Raw genomic sequence first — 16,122 nt, forward strand, 5'->3', positions numbered from 1 at the left:
CACCCACCCACCCATCCATCCACCCATCCACCCACCCACCCATCCATCCACCCATCCATCCACCCCTGTTTCCATGATCAACACCATGACTGTGCTGGCTAGTTTTATGTCAACTTGACACAGGCCAGAATCATCATCAGAGAAAAGGGAGCCTCACCCAGTTGAGAAAATGCCTCAAGATCCAGCCACAGGCAAGACTATGGGGCATTTCCTTAACTAGTGATTGATGCGGGAGGGCCCAGACCATTGTGGGTAGTACACCCCTAAGATAGTGATCCTAGGTTGTAGAAGAAAGCAGGTGGAGCAAGCTGTAGGGAGGAAGCCAGTAAACAGCACTCCTCCATGATCTCTGCAGCAGCTCCTGCCTCCAGGTTCCTGCCCTCATTGCTTTTGGTCATGGTGTTTCATCATAGCAATGGTAATTCTGAGATAAATTGGTACTGGGACAACAGGGTATTGTTATGACAGACCTAACCATGTTTTGAGGAGAATAATGGAAGAACTTTGAAATTTTGGGCTAGAAAAGCCAGTGAGTGTTCAAAGTGTGGTGAGCTGTACTATAGAAGCTTGGAAGATAAAAATTCTGAGAGCAATACAGACAATGAAGGCCTGGCTTGTGAAGTTCTAGAAAGAACATTGAGAGTCACTTAAAGACTATCAGGGCTGTCTGCTATTTTGAATTGAGAATCTGTGATTCTCAGGCAGTGGTGGTGCACGCCTTTAATCCCAGCACTTGGGAGGCAGAGGCAGGCAGATTTCTGAGTTCGAGGCTAGCCTGGTCTACAGAGTGAGTTCCAGGACAGCCAAGACTACACATAGAAACCCTGTCTTGAAAAACAAAACAAAACAAAAAAAAAAAAAAAAAAAAAAAAAAAAAAAAAAAAAAAAAAAAAAAAAAAAAAAAAAAAAAAAAAAAAAGAAAGAAAGAAAAGAAAGAAAGAGAATCTGTGATTCTGATTAGCTGGGGCTAAAAAACCAGCCATGATTAGCAAGAGACCAGAACCTCTGAAGTCAAATCTTTGCTTGACTGGAACAATTGGTGCTGGTTAGCTGACACTGAGAAATTAGCAGTGATTAAGAGGCAGCATCACTGAGGTGAACCCTGGGAAGTGTTGGCTTGAAGTCAGCCATAGAAGCTAGAGGCAGCCAACTACACTGATATGTAAGTTACCCAGGTAGTACTGGCTTTGAAGGCACAAAGGACTCATGAACACAGCTGAGGCTTGGCACTGTGAGAGATCAGGACAGACTACTGACAAGGTGCAGCCTCAGTGGAAGGTGAAGCTTGCTCCTTTATCTACACACTCAGGAGTGGTACACTCAATTGTATGAAAAGTTTATGTTTGTGAAGAATGTCCATTCTGATTTCTAGATTGGCCGCACCAATGCAGTCTCGGCAGGCTATAAGGCTCCTCTTCCCCCACATCCTCACCAATGTTTGTTGCTGCTGGTTTTCTTCAATGTAGTTTTGATTTGCGTTTCCCTTATGGCTAAGGATGTTGAACATTTCCCCAAATATTTATTGTCTATTTATATTCCAGATATTGTATTTGAAAACATATGTATTTTGTTAATTACTGTGTATATGATTATGGTGGGCAGTGTGTGTGGACTCTGTTCTCTCCTTTTACCCTTCTGTGGGTTCCTGGGATTGAACTCAGTTTGTTATGCTTGTATAACAACCTCTTCACCTGTCGAGCTATCTAGATGATGCCCCCCCCCTTTTTTTTCTTTTTGAGTAGGGTTGCACTTAGCTCAAACTCACAATGAAGCTAGGTATAAACATGAACTCTACCTGCCCTGACTTCCCAGCTGCCGCCGTTACAGATGTGCAAGTCGTTTGCTGATTGGTTGATAAGACTTTTAATAGTCATTTTTTTTTTTAAACAGACATCACAAGGTTTTTTGACCTGGTTATTTTACACTAATTGGAAAGCTTTAAATTCTTAATTAAAAAACCCAAATAAACTGAATTTGTTTGGGGGCAGTGTTCTAGTAAGAAAGATGTTCCTGGGGATGGGGGATGTAGAGTCTGTCTCCATTGCTTATGAAACTGATTTTGAATTAGTGTACATGTACTTCTGCCATATCTTTATTAAATTCAGAATATATCACAGGCATTCAATCAATGAAAACAAAGCTAGACAGGAGGTAGAGTCCCTGGAATGCAGTGCAGTGAACCATGTCAGGGACAGGGGAGACCTAGAGGTATGGGCAAGGGTGACACCATGTTAAAGGTTCCATGAGGGGACTCCATTACACACCCACAAAGATGAGCTTGGCCCTGTTTGAAGGTTTGAGCACCCGAGGGTCTGTGCTCCAGCACAGATGGTGCAGGTGAACCTTCCAGGATGTTCTGATGATCTCTTTTTCTTCAATTCTATTTTGGCCACTGGTAGGTATTTTCCTTGGCAGAGCTGTCCTGGGAGGCAGCTGTTTCAAAGCTGGGCCACTGGAGGGCAGCACTGAGCAAAATGCCTCTAACTCGGTCTCTCTTGTGGTTATGGGTTGTGTAGGTCACTTGGCCCCTGAAGCAAGGGGCTCCCTTCCCACTTTCCCTCAGGTGGCCTATGGATCCAGCAGGCAAGGTCCTTACAGAGATTTTCTTTAAGATGGATTGAGATGAAGGTGTAAAGTGAGTGATGTAGGTCTGTCACTGAGCCCTGCCAGGGTTCCTGTTCACTATCCTGGACCTATACCTCCTTCATATAGTCCCTACTGCAGGTCATCTGTGCCCCACACATGTGCTACCTATGTACTTCTGAGCATATGGGTACCCTTGTGTCTCTGAATCTTCCCATTATCGGGCAGGGCCACCTGCAGTTGCTGCTTCCCAGTAGTACCCCTCCATGCTCACCCTGTCTCTGCATGCTGCTCAGGTCTCTCTCTCCTGATAGGGCCAAGATGGAGAGGGAGGCTGCTTTTCAGGCATCCAACTCCCACCTCTAAACTCCAATTGCTTCAGCATCCTCCCCTGGGGGCTTAGTGATTCTAAATCTCTACGGAGCCACAGTGAGGCTTGAATTTCATGTGGCACTCACTGTGATTAGAGGAAGGGCTGCTCACATCTCTGCTGTCTCCCACAGGCCACCTACATCTACATGAAGGCTGCCTACCTCAGCATGTTTGGGAAGGAAGACTATAAGCCATTCGGGGATGATGAAGTGGAGTTATTCAGGTGGGCCCCTCCACGGTGCTCCTACTGCAGGGCTTACTGTGGACAGACGGACAGACAGCAGCCAGGTCTGCTCCTGGCTATCTGAGCTGTAGTGATGCAATAGGTACTCCCACCTCTAAGCCGCCTGTCCCCAAGTGCCCTGTACCCTTATTCCCCTCTGGCCACCACTCCATGCCAGTGCTGCTGGCAGTTAGAATCCTGTGAATGTTTGTCATCTCTTTCATCTGGTCACTGGGACAGACAAGGACCCTGTCTTGGTCACTTTTCCAGTGCTGTGATAAAGCACCATGACCAATGGTTCCAGGACAAGTCCATCATGGCAGGGATGATGATAGGAGTGCAGTGATAAAGGGACAGGCATAGTAACAACTGCAAATGCAAAGCAAAGAGCAAAACTGGAAGTAGGGGAGGCTATGCATGCACTCTCAAAGTTTGCCCCCTCAGTGACCTACTTCCTCTAGCAGTCATATTTCCTAAACCTCTCCCTAAAACAGCCCACCCACTGGCAACCAAGTGTTGAAATCCCCGTAGGAGACATTTTACATTTAAACACCAGATTCCGAGGTACAAGAGATCTCTCCATCAGTTGAGTTTGCTAGAGCCACAGAGAGAAACAGAGCCAAAGTCACTCGATCAGTTCAACAGCTTTAACACCATTACCCAGCTGGGACGCCTGGGACAACGGAACAAGCAGGCTAGTTTGGCAACTGGAAAAAGTATTTTGAAGACCCTGCAGTAGAGCCTGGAACCACAGGGGCTGCCCCCCCCCCCCCCCCCCCCCCCCCCGTTTTTAATTATTCTTTTTCATTATTATGTTTTTTCATCATTCTCTTTACCTCTTATTTGCCTCTTCATAAGAGTCAAAAGGTTAACCTGGAATTGGAGGATGGTGTCTAGGGCTCTCCTCCCATGGTGGAGATTGAGGCTGGCCAGCTTCACTGACAGGCCTTTGTTAGTGTCTAAACAGCACTGTATGCATAGAGCCTGCTGCTAGAGCAAACGGTGGTGGCCCCAGCCCACAGACTTCTCCCACAACCCTTGAGAGGAGGTAGTACAATCTATACTTTTGAGATTAGAAAACAGACCCAGAGAGGTTCTGCAATGAATACGCAGCAAGGAATCTGGGATGGCCTCACCCAGCAGTTGTTTCCTGAGCCCATACAGCTCAGGGTCTGAGATCCCAGCCACACCCAGTGGCCAGGCAGCTGGTAGTGGGTGAGGCTCCAGTCAAGGCATGCCCAGCTGTATGCACTTTATTCTATGCTTGAAACAGCTGAGGAGGCCACAGTTCAGGAGGCTGGAGTTAATTAAGGGTTTGAGCTGTTTGTACAAGTCCCTCTTTTCTCTGGGTGTTGGTCATGCCTGTGAAACTGGGATTAGACTTTTGTGGGCCCTCCCAGCAAGGCCTGGGCGTGGAGGAGAGATAACTAGAAGGCAGGCCTAGAAGATACCTAGACACCGTCTTACACTGCCGGCTCTGGAGCCTTTGCTCAGCTGCCTTTGAAAGCAATCAGGTCATGTAGGAACTGTGGAATGAGACCATAACCACAGGCTGGCTTGCACCTTGAAATACTTTGAGTCAAGCTCTCTCATCGTAAGCGTGGAAATTGAGGTGTGGGTAGGCCAGCAAAGGCTAGAGACTTGTTCTCCCTGTGCTCATGCTCCTTTGTCCCTGGGGACTTGGACATGTTAGCCAAGAGCTCTCCCACTGACCTGCATCCTCAATCCTTCTTTCCCATTTCTTCAGGGCTGTGCCAGGCTTGAAGCTCAAGATTGCTGGGAAATCTCTACCCACAGAGAAGTTTGCTATCCGGAAGTCCAGGCGCTACCTCTCCCCCAACCCCATCGCCTTGCCAATCCCTGCTCTGGTGGGTAGGAAGAGAGCCTCTGGGGCAGAGGGTGGATGAGGGACCAGAAAGGGTTTCACAATTCACCGGGTTTGGGAGACAGGCCAGCAGGCTGCAAGAAGCCTCAAGGCAGGAAGAACAGCTCTCCTAGATACCAGATAACACTCCAGCCTCAAGCAGAGGGATGTCTGTCTGTCTTGTTCCTGCAATGACTGTTCTGTTGTCACAGGGTTCTAATTGCTACTTACATAGTTCTCCTCATTAGATCAACCTTTTTTGAAGAGAGGGTTGGGGTCTCAGGCCAAGTTATGTTCGACTCTGAACAAAACCTTCATGGTAGGGGGTATAAAGCCTAACGTGGGTCAGTAATAACTTGAATAGCTCATACAGATGGAGTAAAGAAAAAATTGAATTCAGAGATGTAAGGCTCCAGAGCCTAAATCCAGGGCCGCTGTTAGGATAATTCCATGAATTACAGATGAACTTTCCTGTTCAGTAGTGTGTAACCTTAGGGGTCCTTCTACCCACTGTAAAGTCAGCTCGTCCTTGGCACCTGGCCCAGTTCTAAAGGATTTTACGGACTGAGTGTGGCAGCACATGTCTGTAATCCCAACATGGGGGAGGTAGAGGCAAGGTGGTTATCTTCAAGCTACATGGTGAATTTGAGGCCAGTCTGGAGTACAAGAGACCCTGTCTCAAGAAACGTAGTTTAAGATGTACAATAAAGATACTACTATCAAAATGGTGGTGGGGTATTATGGGAAGGATACTATACCCACTTCTGCAGAAAGTCACCTGTGAGGGCACTGGAAGGACAGGCTAAGTACTGCTGGTTCTAACCAGTTTTCTATCTTAAGGAACACTGAAACAAAAACCCTAACAATCTTTAGGGCTTTATAGAAACTGCATTCAGTGTCCATTACCTGTCTTGATGGTTTAGGAAATATGACTCTTCAATAACTTAGCTTAGAGTTAAGGGATCAGATCGATGAGGTTGCCATCCTTGGGCCTGCTGCTGTGGGGGAAAGGGACAGTCTTAGGGCTCGACTGTCCTGAGATGCTTAGTGGCTTCCTCCAACAAGGGAGGCTCTGCCAGCTGGAGCAGGGAGGGTTCCCTGAACAGTGTTGGGCAAGGCCTAGTCCTCAAGAAGGGAGTTTGGATGAAGAGAGGGTATGGTAGTATTCATGCAAGGTACAGTAGGGAAGTAGCTGAAACCTATTGGCTGCTGGGCCACCCTAAACCCTTATGGAATAGATAAGCTCAAGAACAAATCCCTGGTAAGGCTGTTTCCACAATGCTCCAAAGCTGTACGATTGAGAGCTGGAAGGAGACCTGAAGATCAGGGATCCAAAGGCCTCAGGACCTTTTGAACTGAGCTGCCTATTTTACAGATGGGAAAACTGAGGCCCTGCTGAGGCAGAGACCTAGGACTGACTTGCCCCACTCCCACTCTCAGGAAATGATGTACATCTGGAATGGCTATGCTGTGATTGGGAAGCAGCCGAAACTCACTGATGGGATGCTCGAGGTCATCACCAAGGCTGAAGAGATGCTGGCAATGGGCCCAGGTGATTATCCGCAGGTCTTTAGAGTTCAAGGTTCTTCTGCCAAAACTGTCCTTATAATTCCTCTACCCTACTAACCAGCCTTTTACAAAACCAGTGTTAGCTCCTCTCAGCAAGGTTCTTCTGCCAAAACTGTCCTTATAATTCCTCTACCCTACTAACCAGCCTTTTACAAAACCAGTGTTAGCTCCTCTCAGCAAGTGTCCAGTCTCCTTGTCCAGGGCCTTCTCTTGAGCTTCCTCCAGTCACTCCTAATTCACTCTGGAGCCATTATCTCAATATCTGTCTTTTCTTCTCAGATGTGAGTCCCCTGAGGTGAATTGTGTCTTGATTCACCAGTGTCCTGGGTTCCACAGAGGGGCTCCCTGAGTAACTTGCAGAAGTGAGCAAGCCTACCTTCTTCCCCCACACCTCTATTCTCAGAGAATGAGTACTCAGCAGATGACGATTGCTTGGTCAAATTGCTGAAAGGCCTGTGTCTGAAATACCTGGGCCGAATCCAGGAGGCAGAGGAGAATTTCAGGAGCATTTCTTCCAAGTAAGTGCCTTTGGCTACTCCTGCTGGGCTTAGCTTCTCCATCCTCCTACTCCTCCACCACACATTTGCTGATGTCTATTCTGAGCTAGGATAAGAGATACCAGGACAGGCTATCAGGGCGATGGTTAATTTTGGATGTTTATAGCTCATGGTTTTAATCTTAACACTTGGGAGGCAGAGGCAGAAAGATTTCTAAGAGTTCGAGGCCAGGACATATCAAGACCTTGTTCCAATAAATAAACACAAAATAAATTTGGAAGTTTAGCCGGAAAACAAAAGTTCTGGGCACAGGACACACACCAGAATACAACAGTGAGGACAGACTGAGAAGGCCCTATCTTCACAGGATGAGGACAGATGTCAGGAAAGGATATGGAACAGGCAATGATAGGGAGTGACAATGGTTGAGACTGAAACAGGGAGGTGAGGTAAGGGTGCCTGAAGGCTCTGGTGATGACCCCAGCGTTTCTAAGGTAAGGAGCTGAAGTTCTGAGAAGGCTGTGGAGAGGACCTGAAGGGTGGGCCATGCCTGCTTCTGTTTTGCAGTGAAAAGAAGATTAAATACGACCATTACTTGATTCCAAATGCCCTCCTGGAGCTGGCCCTGCTATTTATGGAGCAAGGCAGAAATGAAGAGGCCATCAAACTCCTAGAGTCTGCAAAGTAAGGCTTGGTCAATTCTCACCTTTCCTATCTGTGATCCCTTTGAACTGAAGTGCCCAGGTATCACTGAGGCTGCTGGCAAAAGCAAGGTTCTAGTAACACAGCTCTGACATATTCTTGATATAGGAAGTGAGCTTTCAATAAGCCAGCTGTAGAGCTGGTATAAAGACGTAAGTCCAACAGGACCAAGAGTGGTAAGAGAGTATCCCTTTCAAAGTCCTAAAAACTACAAAGTTCTCAAGTTGTATATGGATGAGGGTAGTGTCTCACATGGCCCAAATGGGGGACTGGAATATGACACACCTCCCAGAATAGCCAAGCTTCACCTGTCTGATCCTCTGCTCCCCTTTAGGCAAAACTACAAGAATTACTCCATGGAGTCAAGGACACATTTTCGAATCCAGGCAGCCACACTCCAGGCCAGATCTTCCTTAGAAGATGGCAACAGATCTCTAGTCTCATCAGTGTCTTTGTAGCTTTCTGCAGCACTCTTGGGCTGGAAGAGGAACAGACAGCTAGCTGGACAGAGTGCCTGGAAACATTTCAAAAGTTCACCTTCCCTGCCCTGCCCTTCCTTGGGGTCCACCTGGTGCTCCAGTAGGATTGCACAAGAATATCTGTGCAGATGCAAAGACAGCATTTTTACCAGTGTGGCCAAAGCCTTCACACATACGGGTACTACTAGTTTTACACTGTGATGTTTAAGAGAATGTATGAACAGTTTACATTGATGGGATTATAGTTGGTGTTAAAAAAAAAAACTACCCCCCCCAAACAAACAAAAAAAACCCAATTGCCTGTAAATCTGTTTACTTCCTGATCTCTACATGCTATTAAAGGCCAAACTGCTTTTCAGACCTCAGCTTTGAGGACAGGAGTTCCTAGCATCTGAGACTTTGGCTTCAAAGTTCTACGTTGCAAATTCCAGGACAGCCGGAACTACACAGTGAGACACTGGGTCTAAAAAAAAATAAAGCAAATTAAGTTGCTAATATTTAAAATAGAGTTTTCATATAAATTTTTGTCTTCTAATGGAAATAAAGGCAAGAGAATCAGAATCGGATGAGTACTTAAGACCCTTGTTAGAAAAGATCTGGTAATAGTAAGCCTTAACAAGACAAACAGGAGGCTACCCTACAGCCTATTGATTATGTCAGCCAAAACAAAACACATCATGATCCATTTCTCACTTTTCTCCAAAACTATACAAAAATTCTTTCTACAGACAAACCCTTAAATGTTCTTTTTCTAAAGCCTAGATGCTGGGAGACCAACCTGAGCAGGGCAGGGTAAGGAGTGACTGGAGAGCAGCTACTGAATGCGGGTGAGCCACTGAGGTGCCTAACACTAGGCCAAAGCAGCACCCATCACATGACGCTAAGTCTGCTGCTGCTGTTGATTTCCTACTGGATTTCATTTAACTAGCCCACTTTTACCTCAATTTCCCAGGTTGCAGTCTGGCTAATGACAGTTCAGTGGATTAGGCCTCTTGTTAAAACACTGGTTTCTAAATTCTGTGCTATTCTAGGCTCCTTCATGGCCTGAGTCATTCTAGGCTACCTCTTCCCTAGTGCAGACTTTCATAGCACTTCTGCCCTGCAGGAGACTGACAGCTGGGAAGCCCAGAGGGCAAGTCCAAATCTTAATGCCACAAATGGACCAGTTGTCAGGGGAGCAGCAACTGTCACATGATCTGAACAGGCCCTTGGCTATGCAGTCTATGCTGATGCTCACTGCTCTGCAGGGTGGTTGTCAGTGTGCTGGTCCCTATCAGCTCTCCCATACCTTGGCAGGTTTCCCTACTTCCTTATCTTAAGTCAGAGTGGGAGTGTTTCCAAGACAGTTATCACCATTCACAGCAAAAAGCCACAACCTGATACCAAAACTAGGCCCCCAAAAGGCCAACCTCAACCCAAGGCTTGGCTCAGGTCCAGGTAAGAGATTCCCAGCAAGAATGACTTGAATAGCCTTCAGAAAGTCTCAGCAGGCTGGGACTACTTAACAATCAAACCTACTTAGTTTAGAATTATGATGATGGGGAACCAACAATCTGTTTTACTACAAATACACAGCCTTCCAGAGTGCCTTAACCATTTCCTGATGTCCTCAATCAGTTAAATGAGATGCTGGATTCTGAATTCTGAAATTCAATTATAAACGGGAACATCTCATACCTGTCAGCTACTGCTTTCCAAGGTTTCTGTTGATCTGAAGTTCAATATTGACCAATAGGATAAACCCACAAACAACCTCATTTGGAAACTTGAAAAATCCATTCCTAAATGAGCAACTATAATAGTTTCCATTGCATAAAGCCGGCTAATGAAGCAGAGCTCTTTGGAGGTATACAGTTATCAGGAGACTATGGTTGATAAGCAGACTTCCAGTCAGACACCACACTAACACCTCACAAATGACTGGGACAAGCTGTTTTCCTTCACAGTAAGGGACACTTCACAATTTTAGATATCTAGCTGGACATGCTAAGCTGGACATGCTAACATGCACCTATATCCTCAATCTTCTCTGGAGAAGTACGATGATTAAGAATTTAGCTGGGCAGTGGTGGCATAATCCCAGCACTTGGCTGACATGTAAGCCAGACTTGTCCTACAGAGTGAGTTCCAGGCAGGACACCCAGGGCTACACAGAGAAACTCTGTCTTGAAAAAAAATAAAGGAAATCTGCTACACTGCTACATATGGAGTTCAAGGTCAGCATGGGCTGAGACCCTGTCTCAACAAATCATTGAAACAAAGGAAAAAAAGCCGATGTTCTATGGAAAAAAATAACTAGTAAATTAAGTACTCACATCTGCTAGTTACTACCACACTAGTTGTAATCCTTACATGTACCCTGTGAGGGACTAAATGCTTTAAAGATGTAAAAACACAGGTTAAATAACTTGCCTAAGATCACAGACCCATTATGCATCACAAATATTATGGTTCAAATATCTGAAGCTGAATTCAAAATTAGAAGCCCATCCTCTGCTTACCAGTTTGATGCCAGACTTACACTGAATCTTGGCATAATTAAAGATGAAAGAGGTACTCACTAATTCTACCTCTGAAAAAATTTGTAACACATGTTACATAAGACATAGGTCCCTATTCTGCATGGTACTATGGGATACTGAGGGTCTTAGATGAACTTAGATTAAGTTCAACAAATCCAAAATAAAACAAAATCTAAACAAAACCTACACTTAACAAAAGTGGGGCTGAGAAGGTGGCTCAGTGAGTAAAGTTGCTTGTTGACAAGTATGAAGACCTAAATTCAGATCCCAAGCATCCATGTTAAAAAAAGAGGGAAAGAGTGAAGCAAGCAAGCTAGATGGAGAAATGCACCACAGTAGCCCAGCACTGTGGCAGGAGAGCTGACAGGCGGGGACACACACACACACACACACACACACACACACAGAGAGAGAGAGAGAGAGTTCCTGAAGTGGATGCTGGGACTTTTGACCAGGCTGATCTTGAACTCAAGAGATTCACCTGTCTGTGCCTCCTGAGTGCTTGGGATTAAAGGCGTGTGCCACCATGCCCAGGGGATGCTGGGACTTCTGCAAGCATAGTACATGCTCTTACAGCTGGGCTCTTTCTCCAGGTCCCAGTTATAATTCTGTCTTTAGTTGTGATGGCTTATGCCTATAATTTCAGCATTTGGGAGGCCAAAACACAATAGCTATGGAGTACAAAGCTTCAAAAAACTAACCAATTTTTAAAAAAATTTTTTTGAGATCAGATCTCACTATGTAGCCACGGCTGGCCTCAAACTCAGATCCTGTGAGAATTCAGATTAAAGTTGTGGATGAGCAGGCCCAGACTCAACCGGTATTTTACAAATTGACTACCACCTGCTCATTGGGCATCTCCTATTTTAGTTGTTAAAACACATAGGAGAGGACTAATATCCAATATATACAAGAAGTTAGACTCCAGAGAATCAAATGGCCCTATTAAAAATGGGGTACGGAGGTAAACAAAGAATTCACAACTGAAGAATTTATGAAATTCTTAGGGAAATGGATGGATCTAGAGGATATCATCCTGAGTGAGGTAACCCAATCACAAAAGAACACACATGGCATGTACTCTCATCATAAGTGGATATTAGCCCAGAAGCTCAGAATACCCAAAATACAATCCACAAACCACAAGAAACTCAAGAAGAGGGAAGACCAAAGTGTGGATGCATCGTTCCTTCTTAGAAGGGGGAACAAAATACCCATCTAAGGAGTTGCAGAGACAAACTATGGAGCAGAGACTGAAAGGACAATCCAGAGACTGCTCCACCTGTGAATCCTTTCCATATTCAATCATCAAATCCAGACACTATTGTGGATGTCAGCAAGTGTTGGCTGACAGGAACCTGATATAGCTGTCTCCTGAAAGGCTCTGACAGTGCAGAAGTACAGAAGTAGAGACTCACAACTATCCATTGGTCTGAGCATAGGGTTCCCAATGAAGGAGCTAGAGAAAGGACCCAAGGAGCTGAACAATATGGACTAACTAGTACCATCAGAGCTCCCAGGAACTAAACCATCAACCAACCAGGGGTAACCAGGAGAGGAGATATCATTTGAAATGTAAATAAAGAAAATATCTAATAAAAAAAAAAACCCCAAAAAACAAAAACAGGAATGCCTGTTCAAGTAGACACATCTTACCTACTAGCTCAAGTGATCCATAGGTCAGAAAAAAAGGCCCCAAGATGGTTCAGTGTTTGACATGCAGGCTATACCACCTGAGTTTGATCCTTGGAATCCACAAGTGAAAGAATTCCAATAGTTGTCTCCTCTACATGCCTGCCAAGTGCTTCATACTATTAACAATGATTAAAATTATGTACATAAACAGCAGTTCCTGCCTTAGAGAAGGCAGAGCTTTGGTACGATGATTAAGTTAGGCCATCTCTAGTGCTGCCATTGAGGCCACTAGTTTTTGGCTTTGCTCCTGGACTAGGCATTCTTTACCTGACAGGATACATGGCAGGCACTTCAGGCCTCTTGTCCTTAACAGCTTATGACTAACAGCATAAAGGTTTCTAGTTTGCAAGATTCAGGGTAGGGGCAAAATTTGGCCTGGCTCAGCATCTATCACAACAAATTCAAAAATTTAAGTTTCAGACTATTATTAGCATCATTTGTGCCGGGCGGTGGTGTGGCGCACACCTTTAATCCCAGCACTTGGGAGGCAGAGGCAGGCAGATTTCTGAGTTTGAGGCCAGCCTGGTCTACAGAGTGAGTTCCAGGACAGCCAGGGCTACTCAGAGAAACCCTGTCTCGAAAAACCAAAAGTTTCAGACTATTATTAGCATCATTTGTGAACTTGTTAAGAACCTTCTCAGACCTAGAAACTCCAAAAGTCTTCCAATGAATCTATGCACTCAAGTTCATGAAGCACTGGCTAGAGACTGGGCTCACAGGAAAGGCAGCAATGGCTACTACTCCTTCTTGCTATCTCCCAGTCCCTTCTGACACTGGGTCTCCTTGTGTGGTGTTGGCTGGCCCAGAATTGGCCCAGAATCCACTTGCCTCTGGTTTCCATATGTCACCATGCTAGCTTCTGACTGTTTATCAGACCTCCCTCCCACCAGACAGAGTCAAGATTCCCTTTTTCATTTACAAAACAAGTGTCATACTTTTGTGGGGGCTTATTCTGTTAAGGGGGAGATATAAGCACATAAAGAATAGTCATAGAGTAAAAATAAATGTGTGCTTTTTAGTTCAGAATCTGTTTAGTATAAACAATGTACAAAGCAACCTAGAGGGACGACATGATAATGTAAAACAGGCTGAGGCACTTTACCAGGTACATGAAAAGGTTAGATGGCAGTCCTATGAAGTGAGCCATTTCATCCCAATTTGGATTTATTTCAGTTCAACAGGAAGCTATTAATTTCAAGCTTTGGAATGACATCATTCAACTGATTTATAACATTATTTTAGCTGCTATGCCAAGAATGGATTATCCGGAGTTAAAAATGGCCTATAGCTCCAACTGTTTCTGGCTTGTCTACCAAAAATATTGTACCTTCCTCACCAGAACTAGACTTAGAAGAAGAAATTCATGCTAAGTTTTCAATATGCTAAGAAACATAGATCACTTATTTGGTTCATTTGGTAAGAATTGGCATTTCATAGTCATACAGAAGTAGAGAATCAACTGTACAAAATTATCCTTGACCCCTACATATACATTATGGCACTCATGCGGGCAAACACACACACACACACACACACACACACACACACACACACACACACACACACACACACACACGAAATGTGGAGCAGAGAGCAGGCATCAGCAGAGAATACAAGTTGCTGATGTTCCAGACTGAGGACCTAGAGCCACGTCTAGGACACAGAGGAAATGAAATTTAAGATGTACAAGGATGTTATCCTCCACACTCTTCAACACTCCAGGTTGCTCTTTGACATTCACATATACACACATGCATGTAACACACATAAGACTTACACAGAGTGATAACTTTTAGTCAACAATAACCATCTGGCCTCACATTCAGTGTTATAAAAGCAAACTACTCAATAAAGTGAAAAATTAAACTGCAGAAAATTCTGAAACTCCTTTTATAAAGGACTTAATAGAACACTGGACCTAATGAGAACATTATGGATCAGTAAAAAAGGTCAACTGTCTTATCTAGATTTTCTAAAATAGCACAGAAGAGCAGCAGAGGACGCATGGCAAGAAGCCTATGCAGCCTTTCCTATGACTTCAGTCACAAATATTAACAAGCCTCCAACACTCCAAACCCCACAATGTACCAAAGACAATTTTACAGTAGCTTGGGAAAGGATCAGCTACCAACTATTCCAAACTCTACCAGTGTACCAAATGGCTTGGAGACTGTAGTGGTTTGATAAGAAATGCCCCCACGGGCTCACATAGCTCAACACCAGGTTCCCGGCTGGCAGCACTGTCTAGACAGAGAGCCTTGTTTGTATTTCTTGAGTAGGTTAGGTTATGGCTCACCCCACCTTCCAGTTTTTGCTCTTCGCTTCCTGTGTGCTTCAGCTGCTACCATGACTTCTCTACCCTCTGGAAACAAGCCCAAATAATCTTAAGTAACAGACAAGTAATTACTACAGAGAATGTGAAAAATATATTCTCTCTGCAACTCATGGGAAGAGAGTCTCTGTTACTAAGTTCAGACCCTACACAGAAGTACCTGAGTATGACCTTAAGACTCTGGCTTTCACCTCCCAACTGCAGGGATTACAGGCATGTGCCTAAACATTCTAGGTTTCTAGCCACAGAACAATGAAAATTCTTTCAGGGATCATTTTTGATACTTCTCAGGTAATTATCATGTGGGTCCATCAGTGATTATGTATAGTACAATGATTTTTGCAACATAAAATTAGCACCTAGGAGTCATCTTGAGAGATAGTTTTAGTTGAGACGTTAGAACAGAGCCACAAACTGCCTTTTCTGCCACTTCTTTCCCAAACTTAAAGCTAGCCCTCCTTGTGTTCATAAATTTCAAAACTAGAGGTTATTAAGATATGTTAAGAATGTATTAAGAAATGCTAAAATACATTTGCACGCATGTACAAGCAAATAACTAATAACTATTGCTGAGACCCATAGTCCCAGTACTAAGGACGCCGATCAGGACTACCATAAGGTTACCTGTCTCCACAGTGTGCACTAGGCCAGCCTGGGTTACAGAGTAAGATCCCATTGCATAGGATCAGATGCACAGATTATACCTAGGTAACCAAGCTGTTGCTAGTACTGGGGTACTAGTAACACTCAGGGCATCTAGTAAGGTAAGCTTGCTCTACCACCAAGCTTCATATCCCCAGCACGTAATAGTAGCATCATTCTAAGTGTATCTAAAAAACTTACCTTGTCCTTTTTACCACTTTCAGTCAAGATCACAAGTTGTTTTTTAAAACGCTTACTTCTAAGGCTGGAGAGATGGTCAGCATTGGCTGCTCTCCCAGAGGACTATAATCCATTCTTAGAACCCACATGGCCACTCACAACCGTGACTCCAGTTCAAAGGAATTGGACACCCTCTTCTGGCCTCTATAGGCACGAGGAACACAAATGTTGCACAAACATACATGCAGGTAAAATATCCATATACATAATTAAAATGTAAAAAATTTTTTTAAAAGTTTAGGATGAAGGAACTTTTAATGTAAAGAACCTCAATGCCCTAAGTTCTATAAAATAATACACAGACACACATGGGGTGGGGTAAGTCTTCCAATACCAATTTAAGAGATTCCTTGTAAGAATGTTGTCTTAGGGTTTCCATTGCTGTGAAGAGACACCATGACC

The 16,122-nt window shown here is 44.4% G+C and overlaps 2 protein-coding genes across 10 annotated transcripts in view; one reads left to right on the forward strand and one right to left on the reverse strand.

The window, feature by feature from the left end:
- Ttc39a (tetratricopeptide repeat domain 39A) overlaps positions 1-8,752 on the forward strand; it is a 54,239-nt gene extending 45,487 nt beyond the window's left edge. For 6 of the 9 annotated variants that reach the window (XM_031378167.1, XM_031378170.1, XM_031378169.1 and 3 more), the window contains 6 exons: positions 3,087-3,178; positions 4,926-5,046; positions 6,483-6,594; positions 7,015-7,129; positions 7,676-7,792; positions 8,145-8,650. In XM_031378167.1, the coding sequence (XP_031234027.1) occupies positions 3,087-3,178; positions 4,926-5,046; positions 6,483-6,594; positions 7,015-7,129; positions 7,676-7,792; positions 8,145-8,268 (681 nt within the window). In that variant the 3' untranslated portion in view covers positions 8,269-8,650. Of the gene's footprint in view, positions 1-3,086; positions 3,179-4,651; positions 4,773-4,925; positions 5,047-6,482; positions 6,595-7,014; positions 7,130-7,675; positions 7,793-8,144 lie in introns of those variants that run through there. The other 3 variants (XM_031378172.1, XM_031378171.1, XM_031378175.1) reach the window with 3 other exon arrangements.
- Rnf11 (ring finger protein 11) overlaps positions 8,589-16,122 on the reverse strand; it is a 30,919-nt gene continuing 23,385 nt past the window's right edge. Inside the window, exon 4 of the transcript XR_004120984.1 lies at positions 8,589-8,752. The gene's annotated coding sequence lies outside the window, so the exon portion shown is untranslated. The remainder of the gene's footprint in view (positions 8,753-16,122) is intronic.

This window comes from Mastomys coucha, unplaced genomic scaffold (assembly GCF_008632895.1).
Source record: "Mastomys coucha isolate ucsf_1 unplaced genomic scaffold, UCSF_Mcou_1 pScaffold18, whole genome shotgun sequence".
Classification (NCBI taxonomy): Eukaryota; Metazoa; Chordata; class Mammalia; order Rodentia; family Muridae; genus Mastomys; species Mastomys coucha.